The sequence below is a fragment of the Aythya fuligula genome, chromosome 10 (assembly GCF_009819795.1).
Source record: "Aythya fuligula isolate bAytFul2 chromosome 10, bAytFul2.pri, whole genome shotgun sequence".
Taxonomy (NCBI): Eukaryota; Metazoa; Chordata; class Aves; order Anseriformes; family Anatidae; genus Aythya; species Aythya fuligula.
Genome location: NC_045568.1, coordinates 5099265 through 5123062, shown reverse-complemented (window position 1 = coordinate 5123062; position 23798 = coordinate 5099265). Strand labels below are relative to the sequence as shown.

At 40.7% G+C, this 23798-nt stretch overlaps 1 protein-coding gene across 2 annotated transcripts; it reads left to right on the top strand.

The window, feature by feature from the left end:
* The first annotated feature begins 1246 nt into the window (after positions 1 to 1246).
* On the top strand, positions 1247 to 20215 carry HRH1 (histamine receptor H1). 2 transcript variants are annotated; one of them, XM_032194184.1, is made up of 5 exons: positions 1247 to 1485; positions 7986 to 8065; positions 13874 to 13999; positions 14562 to 14657; positions 16217 to 20215. In XM_032194184.1, exon 5 carries the CDS (start codon positions 16337 to 16339, stop codon positions 17762 to 17764), a length of 1428 nt encoding a protein of 475 aa, XP_032050075.1. In that variant the 5' UTR covers positions 1247 to 1485; positions 7986 to 8065; positions 13874 to 13999; positions 14562 to 14657; positions 16217 to 16336; the 3' UTR covers positions 17765 to 20215. The 2 variants fall into 2 exon arrangements, with proteins under 2 accessions (XP_032050075.1, XP_032050076.1); XM_032194185.1 differs by lacking the exon at positions 13874 to 13999.
* The last annotated feature ends 3583 nt before the right edge of the window (positions 20216 to 23798 follow it).

Sequence of the window (23798 nt, the reverse complement as noted above, 5' to 3'; positions counted from 1 at the left end):
TTCTTCAAATCTATAACAAGCATGATGAGTATGAAAAGACTTCAATCTCTCGCAAAGCTGTTTTCCAGTGTAAAACCTCCCCTTAGGATTCAGCTGCTGCCTGATGCACACAAGCACACATTTGTTAAGTAATGATTTTGTCATAATTTAATGGGACAGTTTATTGAAGAGCAAAAAGATTCCTCTAGCAGCACAAGAAATCAGCTTACACTTCAGCGCTGAGAGCACTTTTGGGGCAAATGGTCTTGTCCCCCGAGGGCAGGAACATGGGTATTTCCCACTATTTTGGTGATAGGCCTGGGGGAGGGAGGGTGTGCAAAATTAACCGTACTGTGCAGCACTTCTACAGACAAGAGCATTACTAAGTGCCTAACAACGCTGTTTGCAAAAACATCAGTGCATGAATTCTTTATGACTTGCACAAGATGTAACAAAATGTTGCTTTTAAGTCCATACACAGTTTTGTGCAATTCGTTTCTAAAAAGGAAAGGGAAAGAAAAAAAAAAAAAAAAAAAAAAAAAAGAGAGAGACAATTTTAAAGCAAAGAGTGGAAATGGGTAAGTCACTTTCTGCAAAACAAACCAAACAAACAAACAAAAAAGCTGTGTGCATGTTTAATACAAATCAGACATAGTGGACATACGGAAATCACAACCAAAAGCCAGTTCAGCTGAGGTACGAAATGATGTGTTCGACACTGGAGCCATCTCAGGTTTCAGACTGCTCCCCTAAAAGCACCGAGCCACTCGGGAGGAGACCGGTGACCCTGTGGCTAAAGCAAGCCCGGGGACGATGGCAAACCAGGATTTGAGTTCCGATGCTCCACAAACTCCTGGCGTTATCTCGGATCGAGGCACCTCTTCACCCCACGAGCAGCTTCCCCTCTGCAGACAGCAGGCCTCTCCAGCTCCGCAGATACTCGGCACACCGGGGCTGCCACCTACCCGTGAAAGTCTTCGGGACATGTCTGGCGCCCTGTCGTGACAGTACAACTGCGGCGCTCCTTCCTCGCCGGGGGACCTTCCTCGCCCAGCACCGGGAGCTGCCGCCCGCCCGTTCCCAGCCCCGGCCGCTCCGTGCCGACGGGGGGGGTCTTGGCAGCGACCCCGGGCCGCCTGCTGGGCTGGGCCGGGCCGGGCGGGCCCGCCCCCGGGCTATTTAGTGCTCGGCACGGCCAGCCGGCTGGGCTGCACGGCACGGCACGCCTTGGCTCGGGACGGGACAGCTCAGCTCGGGACGGGACGGGACGGGACGGGACGGGAGCGGGCTGCCAGCGCCCTCGAGCGGCACTGGGGTCGAGGAGGGGCAGCCAAGCCCTTGGGCACGAGCCGAGCTCTTCCTCCGGGTGCCGGGCAGGGCTGCTGCCAGCTCCGTGCCGGCGGGGCGGGACGGGGCGCGCAGCCCTCGCCCTGCCCAGCCGAGGAACGCGGACACCGGCTCCGAGAGCTGGGAGAAGAGCGGCAGCAGCGGGAGCGGCCGCGGCCGGTGAGCGAGCGGGGTCCCGGCGGCTGGGCGGCGGGGCAGGGACCGGCACCGGGACCGGCACCGGCGGCGTCCTGGGCTCGGGAGCCGTGCGCGGCATGGGGTGGGGATGGGGATGGAGCCGGGGCCGGGGATGGGGCCGGGGTTGGGACTGGGACTGGGGCTGGTGCCGGGGCATCCCGGTTCTCCAGGGCTCGGCGGCAGCGCTGCCTGCCGGCCCGAAACACTTAAGCAGCTCTGCTCCCGACAAGCGGGTGTGCTGAGGGAGCGGAGCAGGGAAGGGCTGGCTGGGTTGGAAAGCGACGAGGGAGATGTGCCTGGGTGTTAACTCGCACGCCTGTCTGAAAACGTCAAGCTTTTCCAGGGAAAGGTTCTAGAGCCATCAGCTTACACAAAGACCCGGGGACGTTTCTCAAATACATACAGGTCCACCCCATCCCGAGAAGGGCAATGAAGCGGGTGACAGCAGGAGCCCAAGTCGCTCTCAGCCCGTACCGTGGCAATGGTTAACTTCGGCTCCCAGCCCTCCCCAAACAGCCACGGAGCGGGACTGTTGGAGACAAGTCAGGCTTCTTGGATGAGCTGCTTCCCATTTTTTATGGCTATTTACAAGGCACCAGACCCCCTATCTATATGAGACCTTGGGCTCCACCAGCTCATCCTAATCATCTGTTTAAAATCCAATGAGCAAATTACATCTGCCTGGAGGAGGGCGGAGGTGGACAAACACTGCACCAGATACGTTCCCCATCCGCAAAAAGGGAAGACTGCGCATTCAATGGGTTATTGCTGAGTTCCTTCATATAGTACTAAAGTAAGGTTTCCAGATGTTTAAAACGACTAATAGCTCAGTATATATTCTGAATTAGAGATCTGAATTTGAACATTGGCTTACATAAGTGAGCTGAAACCAGAACTTACAGAAATAAGGTTTCCTTTTATTACCAGTACAAGGAGTCAGTAAATTCTCATATCCACGAGGATCTTACAAAGAAAGGTCTCTAGATAAGTTTGTGCATTTCTATGATGAAATCTTTCTCATAACTTAAAAGCACCAAAGGTTCACTTGGGTTGAAATTTATGGTCATTTTGGTGAACTCCCAAATAAATTTCTTACTGATAAGCACTTCAATAGCTTTTTTTTTTTTTTTTTTTTTTTTTTTGAGGGGGGAGTGGAGTGTAGGAGGAAGATTTGCAATTTTTATCTGATTCTTTGACCACAAGGGATCAGTCAGTCTCTTTTATAAAACCTGGCTACTACTTTGCCTACTATTGTGGCTTTTTTTTTTTTTTTTTTTAATCCTAGTAAGGATTTATTTTATTTTATTTTTTATTTAGTCCTAGTAAGGAAGTATTATGAAGACATTTTCTATTATGAATTGTGGTATTAGTGTGATCATGGACTTGTCTGTGCTTATCCTGACCAGACACTAGACACTAACTCTGGTAAAAGGGGAGCTCTGCGATTTTCCTTTAAAAAGAACAACATTGGATTCTTCATTGGGTACACTAAGAGTGAGAGAAAAGAGGACATCTTGAAGGATCTCATCCTGAGAAGTCCTCCCTTGTTAAAGTTAAGTGACTTCCTCTGTAAAACAGTAAGTTTCCTTTATATTTCTAGTGTTTCCTCAGAATTCAGAGAAGTTTATTCATAGATGAGTCTATCAGACGTCACAAGTGATCAGCATTCTCTATCAGACAATGAAGCTTCCTTTATTCAAACCCAAATTTCTCTGTCGGAAACCATAAAACTGCAAACAGCAGATAGGTTATCAGGTTATACAACCTCAACATCTAAAGAACAAACTGTTTTATATATTTGGGTTGTTTTTTTGGCTAGTAATTCTCCAATATTGAGTCACTTGGAAACAGATCTAATTTGAGAGACTGGTTAAGATAAAAAAGTGGTTAACCGTACTTCTGACGCAGAAAGATTAAAATCAGCCAGTTTCACAGTCAGTCAAGGGTTGGAATAAGTAACACAAGGGGTAATCCAGGAACTCTAAAAATGTTTGGCTGTCCCTGTATGAAAGATGTCCTGGTTTGGCAAGTTGGTTTACTGTATTCCAAGAATAGAACAGATTCCCAGAAGGTGAGAAGTCATGGCTGTGGCTACTCAGCTTTAAAGGCACAACAGCATTGGAAAACTCCTGTCATCCATGAGAAACTTTACAGTTGGTTAGTCACTTCGTTTACTACATCAAAACACAAAGGAGTTTTCCCCTATTGCAACACTTATTAATGGTGATTAGAGTTATTAGTTAGTTTTCACTCCTACAGCAAGTCTTTACAGATAGGCAGTGGAATAGAGAGCACTTAGCTGATGAGATTTCTCCAGCACTGCAGAACTTAAACCAGTGTTTCAGTGCTGTTGCCATTAAGTGATCACTTTGATACAGGTCTTTATGTCGAACTGGACTACTCCAGCAATGTGCTTAGGCTAGAAAGACTAATTAAAGCTGTGTCTGGAAGCTTTAGGATTCCAAGCACAATGGTTTTTCCACCCCATCAACTCACCCGCAATCTGTGGGCAAAAATAACCCATACATGGGAAACACAACCACAGAAGAAAGATCAGGTCTATCCTCATGGAAAAACTGATGTTTAAGACTTAAACGGGAATGTTGAGTTACTGGAAGAAGAGCTTAAGAGAATTCTGAGCTTACATTTTGAAAGACCAGAAAGTACTTTGGAATATTTCTGTCTTTTGTCAGCTGGCCTGTATGAGTAATGACAACTACAGGAATAGTATCAGGGAATAAAGATTAAATTTCTGTTTTTAATGCTCATAATGAAATATAGGCCCACGGCTAAAGAGGGTTGATCAAGAGTGAAAACAATGGAAAAAAGGGTACATCTATCTATCTCTGGATAAATTCAGGTTAAGATATGCAGACGTTAAAATATATTTCTTCAGGAGAAAAAAAAAAAGCCATTTCGTAGTACAATAGTATCAAGAAAAAAGTATTGCTTAGACTGATGAACACATGTATACATCAACTTATAGTTAGGAAGGTTCAATTTTGTACATAGAATTGAATGGTCAGTCATCAGCAGACAGCAACATCATACAGCTGGGGGCAGGATAAGATAGGAGCATCCCAACTTCCAGTGGTTTCCCAAGTCTCACTCCATGCGACCAGTGCTTGAAAGCTACTGAGCCACACATTCAGCTCATCTGTGCTTAGGTTGCACTGTAGGAAGTTAAAACAGAATATATGAGATCCACATCTACAAATATTGACTCTACTAAGTACACTGTATATGAAAGACTTCTTCAATCTCCATATTTCTCAGTTCAAATTACAGAGGTCTTGTCAATTAACAACCTTAAAAAAAAAAAAAAAGGCAACTTTCAAGTGGATAGGACTACACAATTTTGTTGAGGACTCTCCAGATAGGCTTCATTTTAAATTTTAATATATCAAAGAGGAAATTTTAGTAGATCTCTTAGGTTGAATAGAGTCTAGTAATAACCTAGCCGCACATAGCAAGATATTGACTGCAACCAGATTAAATGAGGATTTTAGGTTACTTGTTGGGTATTTGCTAATGTACTTTATTTACTGAATTGAATGATATGAATCTACTATCTCACAATTTAGATATTTGAAATGACTAATATGCTAAACATAGCTTGACCTCTTTCAATTTTACATGCCGCGCATGGAATTCACTATTCCATTTGTCAATTCAGGAACCCATCCTCCAAAGAACATTGGTGTGTTTGGGTTTCCCCAACCCCTTATTTTCAGTTAAGCAGCTACAATGTTCATTTATCTTTCCTTTTCCTAATGGGTTTTCAGAATGTTCCTAAACAAGCAGCACAGAAGCCACTGTATTCACTGGTTCTGCTGGTAAATAATGAGCCTGTGGAATGAGGAATAACTGTATTCCTGCAAATTCAGGGTCTCCAGATTATGAACCACAACCAGATTTATTTAGTTTTTTATTTTTTTTTTTAAATAAGTAGTGTTTCCCTAGCCAAGGTCAGGTCCTGTCAGTGCCTGAATACCAGGCGATATGTAATAGTTATTTCCTGATACTATTCCTGTAGTTCTCATTACTCATACAGGTCAGCTGTTGCTTATTTCCCCCCTTCCTATGGAAGAGGAGAGGAAGGATCACGAAAAACCTGGGGAAGCTCAGGAAGCTGAAGGTAGAAAACTAAAAGAGGAGAATATCATGGCTTTGGCACAAAGCAAGATGTATAGAAATACATGGGGAGATACATTCTTATACTCTTCCTCTGCTTTCAGATATCGAAATATGTCTCTATGCATTACAAAATATGGTTATATGAACACATCAGTACTGAAAATATGAAAATTCAGATAAGTAGAATGTGAATAAGAATATACAGACTCCAGCGTGGAGTTTGTACAAACTCCAAGGACATAGATGCTCAGTCCTTAATTATGCATGGAGAAATCATGCTTTCAAAGAATCGATCCTAAGTTGAAATCCTAGGTTTTGTTATTTAATTTCCTGTTCTGGTAGGGACTGCTCATACTTATAATAAAGCACTAATTAGCATTCAGTTGTATGCTACCTGTGGAAATTAGGAAATGCATAAGTTTTATCTGTATACAATTGAATGCTACTATTGCCAGTACCTTCTGTTCACACAAGGATTTCTCCACACAGGGAAGTCTTCTAGATTTATATCAAGCTTCACTTTTTGGCCTGTATGCCTTACTTATGTACTAAGGGAGAGCTTGCCTACTGTCTTCTTTGAGAAAAGACTTGATACTTTGCTATATATCGCATATTATTGGTTATGCGAACACTTCCCTGAACTAACACAAGTATTTTGGATTTGGTTTCCATTTCTGACACTTGGATTGCCATTGCTCCAAGCACATGCCTTTCAGCTACCACTTTCTTAGCGTTAGGGGTTTGTTTGTTTTTCTTGTATACTGGAAACATACACTTCTGGATTCATGTACGGTTCATCATATATGAACCATACTGTACAAGATGCTTTTTTTTGGTCATCTGGGGAGATCAAGTAATTTACTTTATCGAAGTAGGTCTAGAACACACATATACAGGAACATGGGGTGGGGGGGGGTGGGGGGAGAAGGGGGAGAGAGAAGTTGTATCCCGGGAGAGATTCTCCTGTCTCAAGGAAAAGAGGTCTGACAGTTCTAGTTCCACTGATGACAGCAAGAACCTCCACAAGAGTATTTTTGTGATTAGTCTTTGCACAAGAACTAGCCCTTTCAGTATAAGTTTGGAGACCAACCTGTTGTGCTTGGCAATGTCAAAGAGCACAAAGACAAGATCCAGATGTAAAGGACAAAATGAGTAGTGATCTAGGTTAAATAATTGGGTTGGATATGATTTATTTCAGACTATTTCTGTTGCAAGAGATTTCCCCATAGAAGTGCACTGTTGTAGTATTCCAATCAGAATTGTCTGCAGGTTTTTTTGTTTGTTTTGGAGGACAGGGGGAAGTTGTTTGTTTAGAATAACAAAGTTTTATATTAATGATATAATAGTACTATTTAATGTGAGCAATGTGTTAATGGTAAATTAAGCGTGTTTGTTCTCACTGCACAGAACTAAAAGCTGAGCCTTCCTTTCCTGTCTCCCTCCTACCCACCACCAGAAGTTTAACAGCAACACACACACTGTGTAATTACCCAAGACAATAAAAGAAGAGGAAGATTAAAAATAGGATCCAGTTCAGTATTCTTAATCCAGTGAATGGAATGGTACAACAGTAATGGGTTTAGGAGGGCATGGTCAAATCACCAAAAGAGATAGTTATTTCTAAGGGAGACAAAACTTTTCACAGGCAGATATGGTACACCATTGTAATCAAGAGTTGAGCTCAGACAGCACTGTGGTGACACGTGGATTCACACACCCCACTTCCTTACACAGTTCTGTCCTCACACAAAAGCTAAGGACTTGGGATGGATGGATGGAATTAAGGACATCATGGCTGCACGCAGAAATTTGTGCTAAAACTTTGACTATTTCAGAAGGCTATGGAAGTCTAAACTTTTTGCTGGCAGAGAGCTAGAACTGTAGTAGTTTCAGTTTGATGCCTAGTGAAGCCGGTGAAAGTATAAGAAACAGCAATCAGAAAAATCTGGTCTGACAGCAGCTGCCAATATAGGCTGCCAATTTAATTGATGCAAGTGGCTGCAGAAGCAACTGCACCAATTCCAGAGAAACTAAAGCCTGAAAACATCAGGTACAATCAAGTCAATCATCACCTACAAGATGTAAGTGGAACTTGACTTATATTTTCAAACCCCTTCTAGCCTGCCCAAACATCCTCTTGCTCTGAGGCAATATTACGCTTTGTTTCCTTAAGTGATGCATTGTTCAATCAAGTAAAAGCAGAAGTATTTATTTGCAATCCGGATAGTCCATACCCTAATAATACTCCCCCCCCCCCCCCCCCCCCCAAAAGAGTTCAAAGTTACTTAAAAGTTCAAAGTTCCCTTCAAGATATGCTCTGAGCTCTGTCTTTTTGTTGTTCTTAGGGTCTGCTTGCTATCCTCAGAATATCTCTATCCAAGTTAGAGGAATAAGGATAAATCTGACATCACAGACCAGACCACAGGTAAGCCATATAGTTCCTGTATAACAGGGCAGAAGCGATGACCTCGCTCTAGTCCCCCTGCAATACTGCATTAAGTGGTGTCCCACTCACTGCACCAAGCACAAGAGGACCCTTCACAGTGTACTGTATGTTTAGAACAAATGGATGCATGAACTCCAGGAGCCTTCAGTTGTTGTAGTTTAAAAATCAGTTGTCATGTGGATTTCTAGGAATACTTGAATAAATGTATCTCAGGAGCATGGAAGTAGCTACCTTACTCCTTCTGTCCTGCTTGGTTCTTGATCTGGTATTACACAACCCATTTACTGCATTGAACAGGCAAGAGATGACTCAACCAGGAAGAGGAGGAGAAATGTAATAGTTACAACACTGAACCAGTCCAGCTCTTCAGAAGTGAATTTGAGGAGGTCTCAGAAACAATCTGCTTGTATTTGCCCTCCCTTTCACCACTAACCACCGACATGCTAAAGGCCTGCACAGTTTTCGAGGGTGTCTGACTCCTGGGATCAATATTCAAATCACAGATCTGACAACTGACAGCACTTTCCTCTGCTTTCTAAGTGGTAAAGCAGCTTCAGCACAGCTGCTGTTGCATCCATCTGCTACTTTAGTTGTGCCTTCGTCTGTTTCCCAAGACATCATTTACATAAAGAGCCGCTGCAAACCCTCTGGCACCAAATGCGTGTGATACGAGGTTATGCAAAACTGACAGCCAGATGTGCAAATCTTTTGTGGTAAGCAAGAGTCATAACTTAGATATGGAATGAAAGTATTTATGGCAGTCTATCTTGCTGGCTCATGTAATGAAAGATTCGCTTTTAATTGTCACTACCTTTATTTAAAAAAAAAAAAAAAAAAAAAAAAGTATGTAGGGAGAATGGGACCATTTGGGAAGACTGTTAAAGTTTCACTGAATCACAGAATATCCTAAATTAGAAGGGACCCATGGCAACCATCAAGTCCAACTTCTGGCTCCACAGAGGACCACACAAGAATGAAACCCTATGTCTGAGAGCATTGTCCAAATGCTTCTTGAACTCTTGCAGGCTCAGTGCCGTGATCACTGTCCTGGGGAGCCTGCGCCAGTGCCTGACCACCCTCTCAGTGAGGAGTCTTTTCCTAATACCCAACCCGAGTCTCCCCTATTGCAGCTTCATGCTGTTCCCTCGGGTCCAAATTTGACTGGTCCTGACATTAAGGCTATAAATTATGCTGTCTCTTCATTTCAGGCTAAATACAAGAGACAAATTAAATGTAGACACAGTCCATTCTTTCCATTAATAGTGGCAGATACTTTTCTGGAAAAATCTGTCTCTTCCTGGGCTTAGGCACTAGGTCATCTGGATGGAAAAATGCCGTGCATCTTGCAGATGAAAGGCCAGCAATAACAAAATATGCTAGAGTAGCCAAATATGTATTTGAAATTATATAATTTCAGAATTATATATTCTGAAGCATTTTTTTCTCTCTAGGTAGATCAGACAGGTCACTACAACCAAAGAGAAGTCTAAAGGGAATTGCATGCATCTTGTAAACTCAACTTTGTGCAGGCATTTGGAAAATACTAAACTGAGAACACCATTGACTGCTGTAGCCAAGGAGGCTTTTTGTTCCAACAGGAATCACTTGTAAGAAACTGAGATTCAAAACCATGATATGTGTTTTTAAACACTAAGAGGTGTAAGCCACTGGAGTAACTTAACAACAGTCGTAATCAATTAGTCATCCTGCAAATGCTTTAGCATTAATAAGAACCAGACATCTAATATGGGCGATGAGACGCTGGAGAGCAGCCTAGAAGAGAGGGATCTGGGGGTCGTGGTAGACAGCAAGTTGAATATGAGCCAGCAGTGTGCCCTGGCAGCCAGGAGGGCCAACCGTGTCCTGGGGTGCATCAAGCACGGCATCGCTAGTAGGTCAAGGGAGGTGATTGTCCCGCTCTGCTCTGCGCTGGTGCGGCCTCACCTCGAGTACTGTGTGCAGTTCTGGGCACCACAGTATAAAAAGGACATGAAACTGTTGGAAAGTGTCCAGAGGAGGGCTACGAAGATGGTGAAAGGCCTGGAGGGGAAGACGTACGAGGAACGGCTGAGGTCACTGGGCCTGTTCAGCCTGGAGAAGAGGAGGCTGAGGGGAGACCTCATCACAGTCTACAACTTCCTCGTAAGGGGGTGTCGAGAGGCAGGAGACCTTTTCTCCATTAACACTAGTGACAGGACCCGCGGGAACGGGGTTAAGCTGAGGCAGGGGAAATTTAGGCTGGACGTCAGGAGGGGGTTCTTCACAGAGAGGGTGGTTGCACACTGGAACAGGCTCCCCAGGGAAGTGGTCACTGCACCGAGCCTGTCTGAATTTAAGAAGAGATTGGACTGTGCACTTAGTCACATGGTCTGAACTTTTGGGTAGACCTGTGCGGTGTCAAGAGTTGGACTTGATGATCCTTAAGGGTCCCTTCCAACTCAGGATATTCTATGATAATATGCGTAGATGCAACATGGACCAAGTGTATCAACAAAACTCTAGGCCATCTCATGTAATCACAACCAGCTATTCTAAACTAGAGAATTGCCAAAAATGGATTGAACATGAATCACTGCACTGCTTACTTCCTGCAAAATAAGGGGAGAAAAAGGTAAAAACAAAGAACAAAAAGAGATGAAACTACACTGATATCAAGGTAACTCTTTGTAATTGCCAGAGAAAGCATATATGTACTGAGTATGCATATAGGATTACTTTACCTCAGAAAGCTTTATCTAATAGAGAAATAAAAAAGTCTTTGAAAAGAAAGTTTATCAACCTCAAGTATGTTAATGCTTTTAACGCACAAAGAAAAATATTTAAAAGGTCACTAGAAACAAATGTGTTTCTTAAATACAACACGGTCGATGTGAAATCTGACCCTACCGTCTGCCTCGGACTTAGAACAAACAAGGTGATGAACATGAATTTTATTCCAGATTAGCCTTTTCTTGTTGTAGATAGAGCTTCTCCAAAACTCTCTTACAAGAAATATGCTAGCATCTGTTTGTAGAAACTTTATCCCATTCAGTCAAGGCTTAATAGGTTGCACCTGCACTACTGAGTCAAGCAACTACTTAGCATCTCCCAGCAGACTCTTCCTCAGAATTACCACAGTGATACAATAACAAGCAAATCTCAATTGCTGGTTTTCCACGCAGGAAAAAAACAACTCTTTAAAGACAGTAAAAGTGAACAAAGTACTTTCATGATGAGGTCAGGGTTTAGAAATTCCAAAGAGCTGTCCAAGATGTTAGACTGATATTTTTATTACTTTTTTTTTTTTTAATTTAAAATCTGTTATTTATTAGTGAGCTTTGGCCCAGTATAATGAGTTAAGCCACCCAACTATTAAAACACATGTATTTGGTATTCTTATAGCTCCTCTATTGGGAACTGAGTTCTAGATAAGGAATTAAGTTCTGCTGAACAGGGGTGCATAAACAACAAACAGCTTACGGCCAGTACAAAATGGTGTGTACATCTAGGAAAGAGCAAGAAGTTGGCATTGCAGATCACAGTGCTCTCACCATCGCTGAACACTGACAATGCTAATATCACCACTATTGATGATGGTAGGAAGTTTAAGAAAAAAGTTTGTAGATTATAGTCTTCCCTAGAGTCCAGAAGGGGTGATCAGTGGATTACATAATATGGAGTAGGGTATATTATTTTTTTGGTACCTTCCAGTGGACAAAGCTGTGTGGCAAAATGTGCCAATTCTAGCAAAAACTGGCAATCATGTAGCAATTCAATGTAAGCTCAGTGGGCAAGACTGTGGTACAAGGGTCAGAGCTCCAAATAGAGGCCAGTGGGCACTGACTGATGACATTTCTTCAACTAAATACTTTTCCATTTTGTCTACAGTTACCTTCGCTTCCTAGGAGAAGCTCACTGTATTCCCTCTTACAGTTCTGTAGAACTTTGTAGGAGATGGAGATACTGATCCCCTGCAACTCACTCCTTATGGAGAGAGCATGGACACTTACAGGAGCAAAATGCACAGAGGCTAGTGTGTTGGAGGTCTTCTTTGAGCATCTAGAAGGCTCAAGAAAGCCAGAGACCTCTGTTCCCTGTGCAAACATCAGTGTAGGATAGCAGCATGTCTGATATGCTGCTGAACACCTATCATTACGTACTGTTAGGTAGAAACAGCAGCAGCATGTGGTGTTGCATGCTAGGGAATGCAAAAAGAGTCGCGATGACTAGATCGTCCAAAGGTAACACTGCATTTTTCTTCTGTTCTAAGCATTTTGTGGCCAACTCAATCTCTTGTTACACCTTTCTAATGGATTCAGAGGCAAAATGTCTCCTCATATAAAAATAGGTAGGTAGGAAGTATGTGCTGGCTATACAGCTTCCATGCTGAAGATAGGGGGGCCCTCTTCTAGTTACCTCTTGTAGTGGCTCCTTTTCTCATCACCACTCAACAAAACAGAAATTGCCCAAACCTTGAGAACACTCACAAAGTCAGGGGCGTTAAAAACATTATATGTAGAAAACATAACTACTCAATAGGAAAAATGCAGTGTTACTGTAACATTCAAGCATCCTAATCCAGCCTCAAGAACTACTCACCCTAGACCAAGGCAAGTGGTTCTTGCCACCCCTCTCTAGTGAGTAATTAACCCATTTGTTACTGGGTATGGTCCCACTTCAGTTATATTAGTCCCTGTCACTTAAATGGCCTTATTACAACAAAGATCAAAAGCAGATTAAGTTGCTTGCACTGGATTAAAGTTTAAAAAATAGGCATTTAATTTCTAAATCAGTATTGTTTGCCTAGGGTGTCTGAATGAATTCAGACACAACATCTAGAAAAAAACAAGACAAACAAACAAAACAGTATACTAGTTAGGACACTGTTTGGAGAGCCAGGGAGCTTTGGCTGTTTTTAACTCTAACATTCCTGTATGATGTGGAGCAGATCACTGTGACCTGTTCCTCAATGTCACTTTAAAATTTAATAGCGCATGGCCAAGCCTCTATGAAGTACAGAACATAAAATCCAACAGGGACTTTGAACTGCTCAAATGCCATTGCCATGAAAATTACATTATCAGACAGAGAGTACCTGTTGGCATGTGCATTTTGAAAAGTTTAAAAACACATTATTCTGTATTTTCTTTGTTCTTAGCAGTCTCAGATGATTAGCATGTAATTCTTGGATTTTTATAGCCTGTACAACACTTGACAACACTTGACATTCTCCCTCCTCCAAAACAGCAAAGTAAGCAGACTCTGTCACTTAACTAAAGATCAAGAGTGGAGCAAGAGTTGAAAAACTGGAACTTCATGCCTTCTTTGGAACAGAAGTACTCCTAAAACAAGACCTAAACAAGTTCTGTTGGCTGTTTCATAAGTCCTACCCTTATGTCAACCTTATCAGCAGTGCTAAAGAGACAGCTTGGAAAGCAGTCAGCACCATCTATTGTAATAAATAATCTGATTCATTCCATATGCACTTGACAAGTAATTGTGGAGAGCTGTCTATCAGGTACCTTTCTTAGCTGTTATTCTTTCAGCTGAAGACTCAAGGTTGCTGTCTCTCCCTTTATTTTGTACATTTACTTGGAAGTATGAGGAAAGGAAGATCTATAATTTCTTATTGACTTGAGGCAACTGATATCAACTTCCTGACTTGACCATACCCTGTGTACTTCAGCAGAGAGATTACACCGTATAGCTGTCAAAAGAACAGTAACAGACTGGGATGTAACCATTTCCTGCCACCAGACACATTGGTTTAAGACATGTAAAGTGATATCTGTTCCCTTTCTCAAACAGGAGATGCTTGAGGCCTCTCTGATCTTCTGACACTAGCCATCACTGAAGAACGATACACAACAGAACACAAAGGTTGTGCAGAACACAGAATTACAGAACAGAGCTCTTGAGCTCATACTCCTCAGTGTACGTATTTCCCCTGCCTATACATGCTACTGCAACCAAGCACACCTCCTTCACCTCCTTTTTCATAATACCAGGCCTTTATGGGTAAAACTTAAGGAACAAGGAATTTGATCTCTCAGAAGAAAGCATGCAAATGTTTCAGCTCCATCTTTGATTGTTAGAATAAGAACAAGATAAAGCTAGCATGAAGTTAACATTGAATAATGCATTACACTGCATTGTTTTGACTAATATTAATATTTTAGTCATTATTATTATTATTAATAAATAGTAATTACAAATATTGATATTTGGATTAACAAATATGAGAAATCTAATAAATATCTATCAGTGTTAGCTGTATGAATGTTGTGAGCCAACATGTCTAAAATCTCAGTTTCTTTCCTCATTGCTTTAAGAGATACACCAAAACACAGACTTGGACAAACACTATAAGAGAAAAATGGCAGAAAATATTTATCACTCTTACAGATGATTTTCTTATATATCTTGGAGATAGAATTGGTCAACTGATCATATGCTCCAAGACTTACAATACTGTTAATTCTCCTTTGAACTTTAGATCAATTCACAAAGTTAGCAGCTGGGAAGTAGAAGATATCAAAGGCATAGAGAATTTGTAGATAACAGAAGAGCATATCTACTCAGCTTCAAAAAGGTACTTTTTGCTATACTCCCTCACTTTCTTTTCCTTCTTTCCCATTTTATTGCCAATATTTGAGTTACTATGCTTGTGTTAGAAAATGGAAGAAGTAACATGCTTTATAATTAAGGCCTTTGATCTCAATAGAAACCTCTATTGTGAAACCATAAATGAAGTATGAACCTATATTGTTTCCCTATGTAGATCAAGTCAACATAAAGCTACACACCACCGTGTCTGTAAAAATGAAATCTGTCACTCTGATAACACCTGCCAAATAGTATGTAGAAATAAATGCCACTAGAAAGCAAGATTAGTTGCGCAAATGTGACCCTCTGTGAAATAGGTTTTGTATATGTCATGGTGGATGTTTAATAGGTTTTCCCTTTTTTTTTGTACTGCAGCACATGTACTGGAATTTTGAGACACTCTAATTGTGGGAATATAGACGATTTAAATGAATTTTAACTCTGAAGGCTCTGTATGTGTCTCATGCCAAAGTTTAAGCAAATAAAAGTAGCTCATTTATTAAAGACAAATTATCAGAAAAAGATACTTAGGCATAAAGCAAAGGTTTGCTATGTGTCCAGCCTCATCTCTTCCTATTTCCAGTTTAATTTCAAACTCAATATGGCAAACAGCAACAGCAAGCATGCACAAATGATGTGGCTTCTACAACTTAATGAACAATAGCTCTTGTGTATGTTTCCTAGGCACCTGAATGACTCCTAATCTTCAGCGTATATTCATGGTTGTATATCAACCATAGATTGATATACATTTGAGAGTTGAATATCATGGTTGTATATCAACCATAGATTGATATACATTTGAGAGTTTGCCAGATGCTTATTAATCAAAAAAATCCTATTGCTTTCCCTGAAATTATATTAATTTGCATTTGAAATAAAATATATGCCCATCTTTATGATTTGAATATATGTAAGCCTAAATTGGGTAGAAAGAGATTACTTGTAACATATAATTTTAGCAACAGCCTACCAATGAAAACATAGGCACTAGCTACAGCCTTAGGAATTATTTGTGACTTTATCTGTGATTATTTGTGTATCAGCCAGAGGTGTATACTGACTGGAGCTTTTTTTACTGTTTGGAATACCAAATCCAACTGCTATATTCAAACTATTGGATATAGTTTGTAAATAATCATTGTTTCGTTTCAAACTATTTAGTACAAAATACGATCATAAGTTTTTTTAAGACACTCTAAATTGGTTTGCCAGTATGTAGTTTATGTTATGGTTCATGATCATCAATTTAATGAGAAACTCAAACAATGAGGACTGAAATTTCTTCTCCAGATTCCAGGGTCAGAATTACAAGGAACCCCAAGGAGTACCTTTACAAACATTTTTTGATTGGTTCATAGAAATTGCTTCAATACTTTTCATAGAATATCCATGACATTTGATATTACTCCTATGTAGAATGATGTAAAAATGCATTATTTAGGGAAATCCTAAAAGGGAAATTGATAAACTGAAGGACAGATTAGTTTCATTAATTTATTTTGGGATTACAGTGACTGAACATATTTTTTTTCTTTTCGATAGTTCCGGAAATAAAAGTCGCAAAGCAGCCCAACAAGTTTTCATCCAGGAGTGTAAACGAAGATTGAATTTCCAAGGCCTGGGCACCTTCTCTGATTTTAATTCTCTGTACTTGAGCAAAAGATGACAGAAAACGCAACAGTGAACTCAACTGTTAACACTCACTCAGCTCTCCTAGGTCTGTTTCTGGGTAGCATTTCACTGATCACTGTTGTCATGAATATATTAGTACTATGTGCTGTGAAAACTGAAAAGAAGCTGCAAACAGTTGGCAATTTATACATTGTCAGCCTCTCTGTTGCAGATCTTATAGTTGGTGCAGCTGTTATGCCCCTTAATATTGTTTATCTCCTAAACAGCAATGTGTGGACCCTGGGTGTAACAGCCTGTTTGTTCTGGCTGTCCATGGATTATGTGGCCAGCACTGCATCTATTTTCAATCTCTTCATATTATGCATAGATCGTTATCGCTCAGTCCAGCAGCCACTGAAATATCTCAAGTATAGAACAAAAATGAGAGCATTACTAATGATTCTGGGGGCTTGGTTGTTGTCTTTCTTGTGGGTCATCCCAATACTAGGGTGGCACATTTTTGGTGGTGAGGGGGAAACGAAAGAAAGAGAAAAGAAGTGTGAAACTGATTTCTCTAAAGTCACCTGGTTCAAAGTGTTCACAGCCTTTGTCAATTTCTACCTACCCTCTATCTTGATGTTATGTTTCTACTGCAAAATATTCAGAGCTGTTCGTAAGCACTGCCAACACCGAGAGCTCATCAACAGATCATATTTGTCTTTCTCTGAAAGCAAAAGTGTACATCCTGGTAAGACAAAGGACAAGCAAAGTATTTGTCTCCAAAAGCAAATCTTAGATGAGAACACACCTCCCAAAGACAAGCAAAGGTCCCCTCAGCCCAAAAATACGGAAGCAAAGCTTCATTTCAGTGATCCTGACAGCTCTTCAAAAGTTATCGTTAGCAGGAGTAATAGCGAAGTCCTTAAATGGAGCTGTTTCCCTCTCACCACTGCCCAGTCTGAGCCAGGCCTGGATAAACCAGGAGAGAAGAGTGTAACAAAGGACAACAAAAATGAAGAGGACCTTTTCTCACAGGACAGTGACTTGAGTGATGCATCAGACAGCCAGACTTTCACAGAGGAGGTACCTTGTGGAGAGGAGTCCAGGCCTAACCCTGAAAGAGCCTGCAGTCCTCAGGAAAAGACAGAGAACAGGGACTTCAAAGGACTGACTTACCTGAGGAAAACCTGGCAAAGACTGCATACTCGTTCCAAAAACCATCTTCGAAGACTGCACGTGAACAGGGAGCGGAAAGCAGCTAAGCAGTTAGGGGTCATAATGGCAGCCTTTATGTTGTGCTGGATTCCCTATTTTGTATTATACATGGTAATAGCTTTCCACGATGATGAACGATATAGCACAGTACAAATGGTCACTATATGGCTTGGCTATGTGAATTCCACCTTAAATCCATTCCTGTATCCTCTTTGTAACCATAATTTCAAAAAGACATTCAAAAAGATCCTTCACATTCCCTGATAATTGTCTGATTTATTTTGAGCTAAAAAGCATCTCATAAATTCAATCAAACAAAATGTTCCGGTTTCAAAGGCTGGGTAAACGTAAGGCATGGATAAAGTAGAAGGTTTTGGAAAACTGTCATTTATAAACAAGTCTTTGTACAAGTGGGAAATGTGCATATAACACCTTTAACATGTTTGAAGAAGAACTAATTCCAATCAGGAATCTGAAAAACTCAGGGGTCAATCTCAGAACTGTTACATTATTGTACATATTTTACAATTTGAGATTCTCTCTTTCATCACGTAGAACAAAACTGGAGATATGAAAAGAGATCTTCAGTGATTATAAATTATTCAGATAAGGAAAAGGCAGAAACAGAGTATGGTTTCTGTGGTTGGTCAAGTGTTTTTTTTTGTTTGTTTTTTGTTTTGTTTTGTTTTGTTTTTCTCATTTAGCTTACTGTTTTAAACATGGGAGCACACTGCTTGAGAAGAGAGATCTTCTGCAGGAAAAGGTACTTTGCATAGCCAAAAAAGAATGTTCTACTGTTTGAAAAATCTGACCTATTTATTTATATCTTCCTTCAAGTCATACACTTTTTGGAAAGCCATATTGTAACATACCATTTCTCTTTAATAACATGCTTGCTTCATTTATACCAGTACCTGTCAACTTCACTGAAAAGAGTAGTATTTTTATGTCCTAGATACTTCCCAAACTCCTCATAGTATCACTAATCAAGAAGGATAGGCTGTTGCCTCTGAACTTACAGAATGCGGTTAATTCTGGACTACGTGTATTTTCTTCTTCCTGTGCCTTGGCAAATAGCCTAAGCTTGCAGTGGCAATACCAGTTCACGTATATTTTTATCTTACAATAGGAAAACTCTTCTGACTATAATGAGGGAGAGTCATGAGCAGCAACTCAAGCTTGCAAAACAGGAAATAAAATACATGAAGTAATTTTTTTTACCCTTTCTATCCTTTATATTTAATTGCTTATTATAAGTCACACTGTAAATGCTGTTAAATATTTCAGGAGAAGCATAGAATGATACTTAATACTTCAGGTTGGAAGGAGTCTCAGGAAGACATCTAAATACAACCTACAACTCAAAGCTGTGCTAGCACTGACATTACATCAGGTTGCTCAGGGTTGTCATGTAATGTCACTGTTGTCATGTAATGTCACCTGATGTAATGTGACTGACATTATATCAGGTTGCTCAGTTCAATCCAGAACTTTAGCGACACACCTCTGTGAAAAGAGCTTCTTTGGAAAGGTTGGAAGGCGGCACTGACAGAGGCGTTTGCAGATACATTTCACCCTATCAGCTCCAGGCTTCCCCTTGCTCAGCCATTGATTTAACTGTTTCTAAGTATGAACACTAATTCCCAAAAGCAGGCGTGCCCTTTTATATAGCAGCAATCAATCCCCTCTCCCTACGTGCAGTGAGTTATAGGGTACTTCCCAATCATGGGAGGAAAATACAGTTCCTTAGCAAAGTACGTAGTGAACTACATTATATGAACTATATTATATTATAACTTATCAGGAAGCTGACAATTTAACAGAACAGTTACACCAAAATAAATGAGTCCACAGACTGGGGAGAGAGACGAAGAACTGAGGCCAAGGAGATGTCTGGCCCTATATTACTAACTTCAGCAGCTGAAGTCACATTTGCATATAATGGTGAGTTTGTGTATGCATTTTTCCATAAGTTTGGGGATGATTGGGGCATTCTAAGGGTTCAATGTACAATGTACAATGTTCAATATCCTCTCACTGTCATTTTGCTGTGTTGATGAATTTATCACATCCTGAATGTTAGCTTGCTTCAGAAATTGCTCAGTTAGCTTCACAACAAAGGTCTGATGGAACTGGAGCTGTTTTAACTGAGTACTGTCAAGAGTTTGTTGGGAAAAGTTAAAGGGATGTTCTGTGTAACGTGTTTATTACTTCAGAAAATAAAATGGTTGTTTAATGGTTGTAGGAAAAATTCTGAATTCTGTGTTCATAATTATGGATCTTGAGCTACTTAGTCTCTCTGTGCCACATGTGCCTATTTTGTAAAGTGAATATGACAAAATTTACAGTGACAATGCGACAGCTAAGGTGACTGCATGATGCTTATAAACTTTGGATATAATACACTAACTAAATGCAAAGTATTATTGTCCTCCATCAGTTTTATATGTCTGAATTACATGTCTGAATGTCAGTAGTTGTATTTAAAGTATTCAATATTAAATGAAGCCCTAATATCTCTGCAGTTTAATAAATTGGTACTTTGATATTTGGAAAAAAATCTGCTAAATGAATGAACTTTAACTCAGTCTGTTTTAATGTATCAAACAAGGTTCCATGATTTATTCTCTTTGGTCTTAAGTGTTATGCAAGAATAGCTGCCATTAGGGAACTCTAAACTAGAAAAAACATGGCAAAATACAGAGGCAGAATAATAAATATAAGTACCAAAGTTCATTACAGAATTAAGGCAACTGTTCCACTACAGGAACAGGATCTGCACAAGTAATGAAGAACACCTTCTGTTGGGCTATAGAGAAGCATCTTTTGAAACATGCCCTTATTCAAGGTTTTTTCACAAACATTTGCTCAGATCAACATCCTTTCTGCCTTTTTTCTACTGTCATATGCAACAGCAATTCTAGCCAAAATAGAAGGTAATTTAGGTGAGCCCCGAGGAAATCAAAAAAGCAGCATCCTAATTCATACACAATTATTAGTTAACACGGCTGAAACGTGCTCACCTACGGGCTACTTAGCTTAGCAAGAAGGCTATCCTCTTGATCATGACAATTGACTTTTCTTACTTTAAAATGCTTTAATACATGAACCAGCAGCTAAAACAAAATCAGTGAAAGCTGGTCTAAAAATGACGACCATTAAAACAAAGAATACCTCTGGTACGATTTAAAAACATTTAAACATAGAATAGATAAAATTAGGCAAATACAGCTGCCTGGATGATTTTGTATCCTTTCATTTTTATCCATAATCTTAGTGTCACCGTGGCAATGACAAAAACAGGGTATTGTCACAGTAGACTTCTCAGATGCGATGCATACAATAGGTAATAATAAAACAGGAAAATGGAAGACTGCCTATTTGAAACTTTCAGGTAGCCAGGTGTGTAACAGGATTTACCAGTTTGTTTCACTAAAAAAAAAAAAAAAAAAAAAAAAAAAAAAAAAAAAAAAGCAATCCAAATGGCTATAGATGCAAGAGAAGCAGAGGAAGGCAAGTTAGGGTAAAGAATGGAGAAGCCTACTACCATGTGGGGCCAAGCCTCAATAGAACATTCCAGGCGTGGTTTCCTATAAATATTTTCAGTGTTTTCCAGTTAATAAACAAGGTCAGAGGAGTCGTAGCTTTAAAAGAACATAACAAACTTCTTGGAATTTCTTGGACTGGAGTTCTACTTTGTTTAAGGTGTGGTAAGAACAATCAACTTTTGAGACAGAAAAAAAAAGTCCTCTCCCAGTTTTTTCTGTTTCAGTTGTGACATCTAGCGGGCAACGAGCAGAATTCTGGGCTTCTTGTGCCGGTCCAAGTGCCGTGCGTTACTTAAGTTTATTAAGGGAGCGACGCAGTTTGGAAGTGCATCCTGCCATCTAGTACATGTTTCGTTTTCCATCTTACTTTCAGGAAATGTGGAACTCAATAAAGGAAATGGTAGTGTTGGTGCACACTTTGGCTTAATTCCATAACTAAGAGGATATCCATTACATTCTCTGTGAAACCACTCTGTGATGCTCTTTGTGCTAGCGCAGTAAATGAAAATGACTGAAAGATTTGCTTTAAAAATATATTTCTAATCCTAAAGGACTAATATGGAAGCACCACAGACACCTCTGGATAGAGCAGGTCCTGAATTCTGCAGATTGGTATATTTTTGCAGCACTATCAGAGATGCTAGAAGACTAGCCTCCTAACTAAAGATGAGGTGTAACAATACACCTGCAAATTTCTGTCCATGCATTTCTTACACCAGAATAAGAAACAGCCCATTTGGAACTGCCACTTAAGTTTAAATACTATGCACATTTACTTTTGTTTATTCATTACATACAATGACAAAATTATTAATTTTCATCAAATTATTTTTCTATTGAAGAATTAGAAGGGGAAAAAAAATACAAATTACACTGTGTGAGAAATAGCTCATGGAAATAGTTTACAATTTTTATCCCAAATTCCAAATTATCTAAAATATATACCTGACACCAGAATAAACCATTTCTACACAGTTATCTGGCAGTCTAAAACAGAAATATAAAAAGGCAAATGTGTGATGTACACTTTACACATGCTCAGACACATGACCATATGTACCAGTCTACTACAAAATTGCCATTTGAGATGTCCACCAGTTACAAAGTATTAGAGCTCCCACTGATGAGATGTATGCTTATATGTGGTGATGATTAAAATCATATGGACATCTGCTAATTCTAACAATATTTTTATTTTCAAAATTTGTTGTATTCCTTCCATTGTGTTTTGTTTAAGGAGATATTTTGTTTAAACTGTGTTGTGTTACAATTGAAACATGCCTTAGAAGGAATACACAGCACCCATTACTATACATTGATACCATATAATTAAAATAATATTTACTGTATAAGTAAATCTAATAAAATCAAATGTATTTGTTTTGATCAGGCATAATGCTGTCTTCAAAAGCAGCACAGTCAGACCTGGGAACAGAGCTCAGGTCTCCTACATGGCAACCTAATTTTCTCCTCACTAGACATGGATAACCCCTCAACTCAGTCCCCTGAGGAGTAACAAATGTTGCTCTGTCTCACAGCAGAGTGCTCATAGCAGAGTCAGCAGCCTGCGCCAGAGAAATTACGGATGGTGCTCACAGGCATCTACCAACATGGCAAGTCAATACCTTTGTCAGCATATTGCTACCACTACTGTTTCTTGTGTTCTTTGTTAAAACATATTTTTCTAAGTATGCAACCTCTGCAGCAGTGAGAGGTGTACAGCATAGGACTAGGTGACTTTTGACAGTATTTTTTTTCAATAAATTGAGGAAATAATTTTGCTGGTGTGCCTGTACTTTGTGATCTCATTTGCTGAGAATGCTGTATAAAAATCATTTAGATCGTTAAATGATCTAAACTACATAAAAGCACTACATAAACCCAAAGATGTATTATTTTTATTAAACCATATAATAGAATCTAATCTGAACTACATAGGCCTGGAAAGTTACCATCTCCAAACCATGTTCAGTCCGTATTTAGAACTGTCTTTGTTGCAGAATGTAACTATTTCCTTCCATCTTTACTGTGTGCGTCTCTGGGAAGGATTTGCCCCCATCTTCTTTGGAATGCCCCTTTGGGTTATGTGAGACCTGAGCTCACATAACCCTTTAGCCTTGTCTCTGCATGAGGCAAACCCAGCTCTCCTAGCCTCTCATGCCATACATTGCAGCCCTCTGACCCTCTCGGCAGCCCAGTCCTGCAGCGTACCAGTTTGATGTCATCTCTGGGCCTGAGCTAGGTTTCCTCACGCAGGTGGGTGATGGTGATTATTAATTAGTTGTTAATTAACATCGCCAGCCCTGGTACCAGCCTGAGTGGAGAGCCCCCGAGAGCAGCTGTGGGCTGTTTCACAACGCGTTGAGCACTTTCGGTGCCCCACTGCGGGGATTCAACCCAGGTTGCGGTCCCCCTGCGCCCCTCAGGTCGCTTCCCCAGCACCGTGCTGGGGGCAGGGGCTCCATGGCAGGGGCTGCGCGCACACCCGGGCTGAGGGCGTTTGCTGACACAAACCTTCGCCATCCCCCGGTGCTCCAGCACCACACGTTTCACGGATCGCTTCCAGAATATCAGCTGCGGCTGCAGCACCCTAAAACCCCCGAATGCTTCTCCACGACCACCCCCACCACCGCGCGGGTCCCTCGCTCCCCGAAGAGCAGCAACATGGACCCACTCCCCTCAGCGCCGCCCGCCCGCCCCTGCGCAAGCCCCGCCTGGCTGACGGGGAGCCCCTCCCGGTCACGTGGCCG

Bases quoted from the DNA above. Each gene is read 5' to 3' on its own strand.
- HRH1 (XM_032194185.1), top strand. From the start codon at position 16,337: ATGACAGAAAACGCAACAGTGAACTCAACTGTTAACACTCACTCAGCT.